The sequence below is a fragment of the Acipenser ruthenus genome, chromosome 14 (assembly GCF_902713425.1).
Source record: "Acipenser ruthenus chromosome 14, fAciRut3.2 maternal haplotype, whole genome shotgun sequence".
NCBI classification, from domain to species: domain Eukaryota; kingdom Metazoa; phylum Chordata; class Actinopteri; order Acipenseriformes; family Acipenseridae; genus Acipenser; species Acipenser ruthenus.
This window is the reverse complement of record NC_081202.1, coordinates 12006730-12017218: the sequence shown is the minus strand read 5'-3', so window position 1 is coordinate 12017218 and position 10489 is coordinate 12006730. Positions and strand designations below refer to the sequence as shown.

Genomic DNA, 10489 nt, shown 5'->3' with positions numbered 1-10489 from the left:
TGAGCCTGCATGTACTAGTAGACATTTTATGCAGTCACTGACGCTGATGATGCGTTAAAGGGCCACATGTTGTTATTATTATTATTATTAGTAGTAGTCGTAGTAGTAGTAGTTGTAGTCGTAGTAGTCGTAGTAGTATTTTGAACTAGGAAGCAATAGTTACACTTCATCAGAAATCCCTGCGTTAAGACATCTCAAGATAGTGGGGCTGCGGCTGTAGTTGACATTTGGACTCCAGGTTACCATGATGGAGTTGCCTGTCAAAATGATACCATGTCTGTTAAATGCTTTTATAGTCACAGCAGAGACCAGGGCAGTTTGTGTAGATGCTTATGTGGTGATCTTGACAATCACCTTCAGTGATATAGAGCGTCACTCTAATAGATATACACGTTCAAATCATTATATTTGGAATGGTGTATTAATTAGGTCTTATTCAGTATGAATATCGCTTTATTACATATACGTTTGTGTTTTTAACTAAATCAGAATATAGTGTATAGTAAATACTGCAAATTAACATACAGTTATGAAGCAAAAAATAATTTTCTCTTATTTCAAGTGTGTCACTATGTTTACAGAAATTCACATTAAAAAAAATAAAAAAATACTTGCTTTTACCCCCCCCCAAATGATGCCTGCTTCTTTTTGCTGGTCACATTTCAGGATAATTGCACAAGGGAAGTGGTTTCATTGCAATGAATAGATGCAACAAGTGCTATACGTCTTGCTACCGGTTCACCAAGCATGCCTGTAAACATCCTCTTATTTATTTTTTCAAGACATATGACATAAAATATGACAGAATGAAAAAAGCTGAATTTTTAATAACCACAAGCTATTATCTTTCTTATAGTGAAAAGCGAGAATTAAACGTTCTTTCTAATCTGACATACAAACATCAAGTATTAAACACTTGCTAGGATACATGTTTCCAAGACTGCACTGCAGGCATGCTTAAACAAGACCGGGGGGATTACTATCAAGTTTCCACCATAGTTTCAGCACTAAATGTTTAAACAATAGAGTCAGTTACCCGAAACAGACATTTCAAACCTACACGTCCAGTATGATCTGACATGACTAGCAATGCTTATGCCGTTTATGTACAGTAGTTGTGTGGGCGTCTATCATTCTGTTGTCAAAGTATTATCATGCCAAGATCTTTTTACAACTCTGACACGCATTTCCAGTGCAGCTTTATATGTGTTTAGCCATGTTGTGTGTGTGTGTGTGTGTGTGTGTGTGTTGCTTGCATCCTTCAATCGCTATACATAGTATTAATACATAAAATAATTCAAAATGTTGGTTTAGCACTTATTTACAACAAAGACACACAAAATGTAGCAATTGTATAATAAATCCATGCCAGGATAAATAATTACACTCTGCAAAAGTTTTTTCTAACCACTGGAATGTAAAGTATGTCATCTGTATAATCCTGGCACACCAATGCGGGTGTTTCACTTCAGACTTTACAGACAGGCCTCTCTGTTGGCAACAGACCGTTGGTACGTTGTGAATAAATTAATCTACTAAATGCATAATAATACTGATAATGTTCAACACATTTACATTTCTATGTTTTTTACTGTTTTCTCTGCGCCTTTTCCCTAGTACTGCTCAACCTCTGGTCCTGTCCAGCAAACGGTTTAGTTTTTGCTACGCCAACCACACTAGAATATAAAAATGCTTTGCCCCTCCCTTGTTAGATTTCTATTTGCTTGTACACGTACATAGCTCCAGTATTGCAACTGGTTTGGTCAGTGAAAACGTCAATCAGTGCAACTAAACTACGGATTCCAGCGTAACTCACGCCAACAGGTCACTAAGAAGATACTCAATGGGTTGAAAACGACAGTTTCTATGTATTGTACATGTGTTTTGCCACTGTAGCTTGTTCCTTTTTTAATCAGTTTTAGTGTGTTTTTAAACTGTTTTTGTTTCGTTCTGCTACTGGAACAGCTGCGCCGGTGTACGGTGAGGGAGCTGGCCAGGAAATAATTTATAAAAAAGGACGTGTATATTATTACAGCACAAAAGTGGTAATTAGCTTAATCCTTACACCCTATGTTTAGTTAAAAAAAAAGATTATATCGTGGTCATACACATATTTAAATCAAATTAAAGACAAAAAAAAAAAAAGTAATACATAACTTAATACCGTATGCGATTACTATGAACGCACATTTATTATTGTATTCAATTAAGTAATGCAATCGTAAATTACCATGTCATACATTTGTTATTCATAATTAGTTTCGAATTATATGTTTTAGCCTAAATCTTAAAGTAAATTTAAATGTCGCGGGCAAAGATGACGCGCATCATTTTGCATCACAGCTGAAAGGAGAAGAATGCTCATCTCACAGCAACCAGATTGCATGGTAATTAATTATGAATTTGATCAATATTCTTGGAATTAATGGCAAAGGGACTTAAGCAATACAGATACAAATAGATATTATGTTGACAGACTGACATTATATCCTCCTGTGTTTGCTGCTACAGCAGGGTGGGTTGCCTAGGTAACAGACTCTGTAAATTGAGCTGCTGCTGTGTTGCTGATAGAAAATTCCTGCTGCTGCTACTAGGTAAACTTAACGTACAAAGATGAGAGGGAACGATCGGGGTCATGACAACAAACGAACGTCGAAATAAGTAATGTAAGGAAAATTAAAAAGTTTAATTTTAAAATTGTACAGTGTATTTTACGCATGTAACCAGTATATTAACACGGCTTTTCATATGTCTTCCTCTCACAAGGATCATGCCTGACATCATTAGCCTTATCCGATTTGCTTGTTTATTTTTGGAGTGGAAAAGACGACTGAGTTGAGGCACAGTTCACAACTCCGTGAAACTGACATTGGTCAGATCTGGACAATTATGTTTGACGTTTACAACAGTCTAAACGGCAATAATTAACAATGAAAAAGCTATTCAGCTTTGGGAAGAAAAAGAAAGGATTTTCTCCCAATACTTCTGACACTGGGAGTGTGGTGTCTGCTGGATATGAGCTTAAGGAAAAAGATCTAGGAAAGCTACACAAAGCTGCTTCTACAGGGGATCTTTCCAAGCTGAAACAGCTTGCAAAGAAACACGACCTTAGCCAGCTGGACAAAGAAAACAGGTAAGAAGTGTATAAGGTTTTGTTGAAAGTCATTAGTAAACCCTTATTGGAGGATGTAGTGTAGTGGTTTAGCTTATTTAAAAATAAAAGTGGTCACTCATGTCATGACAGGAAAATATCATGTCAGTACTTTTTAAAAAAAAATCATAAACATCATAAACTAGGACATTTGTTTAGACATACATGTACTGTATAACAGTTTTTCCTCAGCATTTTAACATTTTTCATTTGAGTGGAAAATGTGGCATACATAGGAAGTAGACCTTGCACAGTTGCAGGACACATGACAGCAACATACATCAAAGTATCTTTGAAGTGCTATGCTGTATGTGGGTGTATGTCAGGTGGTCATGCTTTTTGTAATTAGTTTATTTTGTACTGTGTTTTTTATTGTATTAATCTGCATTAATACAGTTGTCAACAGTGGACATTTGCATTACATTTTGAAAGAGACTAAAATGGTGCTGGCTTTGTAGACTTCATTTATTTGACAAGCTGGTTTTCAGTTTTTGCATAAACAGGATGAAAGATGAAGGCTACAGGCCTTGTTATCAAGTCATGTCCATTGCAATCTGTTGCCTAATGTAATAGAAGGCGTATTGCTTTTTATTACGCTACATAAGAATTTGGCAAAAAAAAAAGGAAAAACTAAATAAGTCTTGTCTTGCCATGGCACACGACCTTGTTCTGTGTATAATGATTCATAAGTAAATTAAGTCAGAGACGACTCAAACACTCACCCACGATCTGATGTGTCACAGTAGCGTTTACAATAAAGTAGAAAAATAGATTTGCAGAACGGCATTGGTAGTAATACAAGGTACGTGGTGACTTGCACAATAATAATAATAATAATAATAATAATAATAATAATAATAATAATAATAATAATAATAATAATAATGTTGCACTTTAAAATACTTAAAGAAGTTAATAAAATGATCAATGAAGAAATTTGTAAAGAAACACAATTGAGATTGCAGTAAGTTGTATATATAAATGTATAACAATAAAATAATTTTGTTGAAAATATCAGTTCAACTATATCTACCGGGCTTCAAACCACACTACGACTAGGACTACGACTGGTACCATGAAGAAAAAAAATAATACTACGAGTACTACTGTACAATTACTACTAATATATGATAAGAATAAAACTGTTGGATATGCAGGGATGTTCAATAACTCTGATCTATAGATTTTACAAGTCCAACCTTTATTTTACAACAGAGTTGCTGGAGGTCAGCTTAGTAACCTTTTATCAACACAAGACCTGTTTTGTAATGGGACAGCCCATCTCTAGTGTGTCCAATAGGAATGCATGGGCGGGGTCATGTATTTATTTCCAGTCTTTTGGATCGTTTCCAAGTCGCGTCTGGTGTGGATTGACATTCAGCAACTTCGCGCGCTCGCGTTCAGTGTGCGACTTTTTATTGTTTTATATAAGACCTGATTTAAGAGCATAATATAGTAACCGTAGGATATATTCTTCATTCAGGTACATGAATGCGGTATTCAAGCTATTTTATGCACCTTGGTTTTATTATGATTACACTGATTTGTTTTGCTATAGCAATTTAACCGCAGTCCTTGGTAAATACAATATGAAGACTGGTTGATAAGAGCTTTAGAGGGTTCAATCCAAAGATAGTATTCATCGCATGCTATGAACACATTTTGTTTGCTTGCAAACTAATAGTGCCCAAAATAAATGTTAGAAACTGGAAACACAATGTGAAAAAAATTAACTACTGAAGTTGAAAAACTGTGTGGCAGAGAGTGCTTGGGACATACTATTGGTGTGGCAAGGGTAGGCTATATACCGTAGTGGAGGTTTATCTGTCACACTATTCAGTTTTAGGCTACATATAGTTAGCAAACTGTGATAAAACACGATACATTTTTTGCAGCCTTCATGGGGGATGTAGTTACAACAGTACTTGTTTTCAAATAGAAATGTCCCCAATTGTTATAAACATTATAATGAAAGTATTCTAAAGAAACGAATGTTTGACTTTTGACTGTTCTTTTCGATAAAGCCAAAGATAATAATTTTTTATGAAATTATTTTTCATATATATATATTTCCTTGGAGACTAAATAAATGATTACACAGTACCAATGCCAGTGCAGTGTGGATGAATCGGATGTTGAATTGCAGTTGTATGTTCTTCTGTTTCAGAACGCCTTTACATCTTGCCTGTGCTCATGGGCATGTTGATGTTGTACATTTTCTGACGGAAAGCAAGGCCAAACTAAACCTCTGTGATAATGACAACCGTTCCCCGTTAATGAAGGTAAAAATGTGCAGCATGCCTAGATAAGCCTTGAACTGGGACACCGTGATTCACTACGTTACACATGCATACCGTCCTGCAACATGAAACGTTTATAAGCAGAGGGTTCATTTTACATTGATTAAATTGTGCGGATAATGGAGCACATATCAAAACAACAGTGAAACATGAGTCACGTATCTGCATTATCATTATCAAAAAAGACATCTGGAAATGTGTGCTGATAATTTTTCTTTATGGCGTCATTTATAGGCAGTACAGTGCCAACAGGAACACTGTGCTGTTACCCTTCTGGAACATGATGCTGATCCAAACCTTGTGGATATCAATGGAAATACTGCCCTACATCTCGCTGCCCTCATCCCTGCCATCTCTATGGCCATTCAGTTGCTGGATCATGATGCACGTATAAATGCTACAAACAAGGTAAGGCATATCCGTGGCAAGATTTACATATATCTACAATAGTAAACGATCCAATTGTATAAAACTTGCTAAAGGCATTTATTAGCACATTTTGTTCATATTATTTAATATGGGATTTTTATATTTTTTCATGTTTTTTTTTTTATATATTTCTTATATATTTTTTCTTTAGGAAGGCTGTACCCCCCTGATTTTGGCTGCTACAGAAAATCATCAGGAGATGGTTGAGTATTTATTGAAAGAAGGAGCTGATGTAGATGCAAAAGACAAATCAAAACGGTAAATATATTAACCTCAAATCATTTATTACATAGAAATGCCTACCTGCTGAAACACAATTTGGTCCTGCAATAATAATAAAGTTGTTTTTATTATAATTATTTATTTCTTAGCAGACGCCCTTATCCAGGGCGACTTACAATTGTTACAAGGTATCACATTATTTTTTTACATACAATTACATTATTTTTTACACATTATTTTTACATACAATTACTCATTTATACAGTTGGGTTTTTACTGGAGCAATCTAGGTAAAGTACCGTGCTCAAGGGTACAGCAGCAGTGTCCCCCACCTGGGATTGAACCCACAACCCTCTGGTCAGGAGTCCAGAGCCCTAACCACTACTCCACACTGCTGCCCGGTGCAATGTGAATATTTGATCCTGGGTGACAATCAATATGCCCCCTGCTAGAAGTTTTTTTTTTTAGTTGTTCAGAATTGGTACCAAAGCGATTGTAATGAACTGTGCCTTATACGGCAGTAGAGCTGAGTAGAATATTATGCAGAGCAGACAGACAACACTTATAAGTATCCAGTCATAGAAGATGGTTCATTGGTCTCTGTATCTGAAACCAAGGTTCAAATCGAAGTCACTACTTACTTACCTATAATGTTTTGTAACATTTTATTAAGTATCCATGTAAGGGGAGTTTTTATGAGTTTGTAAACCCTCTGGCTCCACCACTGCCATGACACTTAATACTGCAAGTGTCATTGAGATTTCTCAGGCAAAATTTACAGCACCCTTATTGACCCGTGGCCTATGATGACTGCCATCTGGTTAATGCTGGTTTAATTGTGGGTTACATTCATAAAAACAGAACCATTTCATGACAGTTTTTTTTGCAAAGCTCCTGCTGCCACAATGTCAAAACATTGTTACTCATGAACTGTTTGAGGTAGTGACCTCATATTTGCAGGGTTATATAAACATTGCATGCTAACTGTGTTGCTGACCATGACATGACTTCTGACATAATAAGGCTGCCATATTGAGCTGCATAGATACAGCACACTTATTGTTATTGTCTTAATGTTTGGTACTTGGTTGTGATTTTAGATTTTCTTACTTAAGTTCTGTTATCGGTGTTATCCAGTAAAAATTAACCCTCTTACTGCTGCATTGCTTTAACCTCTGGCCAACTCAGTAATACAGACTGGATGCTTTGAAACACGGACCTATATTTTCCACTATGGGACATTCACAGGCAAATTGTCCCCTCCATAGTAGTTTGCCCACAGTGAAAAATCACTACATTAATTACTTGTATCCAGTGAACATCAGCCCTTTCAGTGCCAAATTCTTTTAACCTCTGACTATATTAATGCTACAGATTACTTGCTTTCAGACAATCTTTACAAGCTGTATGATACTCTCCATAAAGTACAGGTTGTGTCCAGTAGAAATTAAACCTTTCACTGCCAAATTGTTTCTTGCCTCTGGATATATCAACGGTAGTCTCTTTCACATTTCACAATCCCATTTCTAGTTCAGTTTTATGTTGAGATTTTATGGCTCAGGTCTATAGGTTTGCTTTGTGCATTATTAATGACATCACAATACTAATAAACACTTTTGAATGCAACTGTTTTCTATAGATCTCTAACAGGATGATTATTTTTTTATTAGGACATCATTGATGATTGCTGCGAGTAATGGCCAGATTAGTTTGGTTCGGTTGCTCTTGCGGTACGATGCAGATATTTCTATAAAGGATGATAATGGTTGGACAGCTGATGACTATGCGGTTATGAATGGACACCATGCGTAAGTATTGTACCACATACTGTAGTTCTAAACTATAATACAAAAGGGGAACTATTCTGTGATTCTCTGGTCATTCAGAGAAGGATGTGTTCCAATTTTAAACGAGTATTTGAAAAGTATGATTTATAACTGGTTTTTGGTTCGTTTTTAGAATAATTAAAACAGGTCAAACACCCTACTTTTTAATAAACTGCATACCAGTAATGTTTTCTTTAATCTATCTCAATAACAAAATGCTTACTGTATTTACATATAACACTTAAGCAAGTACCTTTTTTGTCTACATGGTTCTTGTGTCACATATATACTAAGAAATAGACAACCTAGTTTTAGTCTCTTCTTATCAGATGATAATTACTAAAGAACATTCTAGAAAATGTGTTTCTCCAGCTGAATTACGATGGTGTATTTCAAATATGTCGTTTTAAATTCCTAATTGTTTTTCAGTTGTTCACATCTAATAATTGAGCATGGAACAAAAAAAAGACCACCCCAGTCCCCTCATGGTACGAGTAAAGTGAAGGGTGCATCTGTGTTCAGCAGTCCAATCCGTGGCACTGAGTCAGGTTTTGCTGTGGGTGGACCAGCTACAGATAAAGAAGGTGAGGTACCTGGAGGGTCCAGGTGGTTTCTGTACAATCTAAATTACAGCTTTCTTTGTTTTAAAGGGAAATGGAAATAATAGGCTAAAATAAGTAATTAATGGAGAACTGTTTTTATAGGAAATTAGTCTTAGCAGTGAAGTTCTATTTACACAGCATGCAATGCTGCAACGTTTTTGTTTTTTTTAATTGGATACCTGGATTCATTTTCAAATAGAGCAGTGAAACATATTTCTATGTCTGTGCAGGTTTTAATTTATTTCATTATTTTACCATAAATAAAAAACACTGTGCGAGAATGGCACAAAGAGACAATGATCCTAGCCACGTTATACAGTTTTTTATTTGATATGTCTGGTAAAAAATCCTACATAGGGGAAACAGTTGCTGTATAAAGTGGCACTACTTTTGAATTACAGTGGATTGTTAGATTTAAGATGCACCACCACTAAAACATTAATAACATGAACAATTGTTATCCCATAAATGTGTTTACATAATGATCAAAGACCCAATAACATGTTGCAGATTACAGTCTATCTTGATGGATTATTTTTTCAACATGCAGTATACTATAAACCAGAATCTGTACTTGCAAGAAATAAATATTCCTTTTAAATGCAGCTTTCAGTAAGGTTATCATCATTTTGGCACATTGAAGAATCTTGACCCTAAATTATGTAGCAATAAATTTGTCTTCCTAAAATACATTTAAAAGAGCGCCATAAATAATGGCATTTGTTTGTTCTTAAAATAAGACAATGGAAAGTCATTATTATACTCCATGTTTGTATTTATTGAGTTTTTATTTGTCATGAATTTGTTCATTTATTTTCTGATTTAATTGTTTCATCTCTACATGCCTTTCCCTCTGAATGGATCTAGAATTGCAACAGTCTCCAAAGCACCAGTCAGGAGCAGGTGATTCAGGGAAAGGTATACTAGTGATCAGAGATGTTCAGCAAACATAAAGTATCACCTTGGCTTTCATCATTCTAGTCTTCTAGTCCTAGTTTTATTCATTTCAAATGTTAATTGTGTGAGTTTGTATAACCAGATGTAATGTTGTTAGATTTAGTTGTGGGTTAGTGATTTGTCTTGTTTCATCTGCAGTTGACCATACAGTGTTCTGCTCATATATTTTGCGCATATTTTTCAGCAGAACAAAACAATTGACCAAATAGATTCTTTCTTATTTACATTGGTTTTTCATTTATCTCTGCTACATGTAGTTGGAGACAATGTTTCACCAGACGAATCCATTAGTAGGTAAGAAAAGAAAATTAGGCCTTAATTTTTTGTCTTGTTTTAATTGTCAAACTTTGCACCAAACTGATTCATTGTATCGTTTTTCTTTTCCAGGGTATCAGAGAAGGATGGGGCAGGAGACTCCTGGCCTTCATCAGATGAAGGTGAAGAATTGGATTTTAGCCCAAAGGTACAAAGTTAAAATACTGGTATATTCAAAACTGTAAAATCGTATAACCTACATCAGGATTTTTAAAGATTAATCAATTGTCTGATTTTATAATTTGCTTTATTTTTACAGAAAATACAAAAGCCAAGCTTGACAAAGCTAATGAATGCCTCCCAGAAGAGCAAGAATAATGGTGATTTTATTGATTTTTTTTCCCCTGTAAAATATTAACTGCGATGTGCTTTTGCTGTATTTTAATTTTTTTTTAAGTTAATGAATTTTTCTGCTTTGATGTAGTTAATGAGAATGGTAATGCCAGACCCCAACCTGTAGAGCAATCAGAACCTTTTATATCAGGGAGTGAAGGAGACTCAGAGAAAGAAAGTGAGAATGAAGATGAGAGAGACCATTCCCCTCCCAAGGCTTTTCCCACCTCCCTTCACCCGGCAAACCCTTCTCCTGCCTCCTTTTCCAAGCTTCCTCGGATGACTTCCACCCCTCTCCGAAACTCCAAACAGGTAAAGTGTCTGTTAATAACTCAACTACTCAACTAATATCTT

At 35.4% G+C, this 10489-nt stretch overlaps 1 protein-coding gene across 3 annotated transcripts in view; it reads left to right on the top strand.

The window, feature by feature from the left end:
• Positions 1–1769: 1769 nt before the first annotated feature.
• Positions 1770–10489, top strand: part of LOC117419590 (ankyrin repeat domain-containing protein 26-like) — a 34488-nt gene continuing 25768 nt past the window's right edge. For 2 of the 3 annotated variants that reach the window (XM_058985834.1, XM_058985833.1), the window contains exons 1-12: positions 1770–2387; positions 2512–2666; positions 2767–3133; positions 5319–5433; positions 5686–5859; positions 6032–6138; positions 7773–7910; positions 8358–8512; positions 9398–9448; positions 9745–9781; positions 9875–9950; positions 10062–10122. In XM_058985834.1, the coding sequence (XP_058841817.1) occupies positions 2931–3133; positions 5319–5433; positions 5686–5859; positions 6032–6138; positions 7773–7910; positions 8358–8512; positions 9398–9448; positions 9745–9781; positions 9875–9950; positions 10062–10122 (1117 nt within the window). In that variant the 5' untranslated portion in view covers positions 1770–2387; positions 2512–2666; positions 2767–2930. The remainder of the gene's footprint in view (positions 2388–2511; positions 2667–2766; positions 3134–5318; positions 5434–5685; positions 5860–6031; positions 6139–7772; positions 7911–8357; positions 8513–9397; positions 9449–9744; positions 9782–9874; positions 9951–10061; positions 10123–10489) is intronic. The other variant, XM_058985835.1, reaches the window with a different exon arrangement.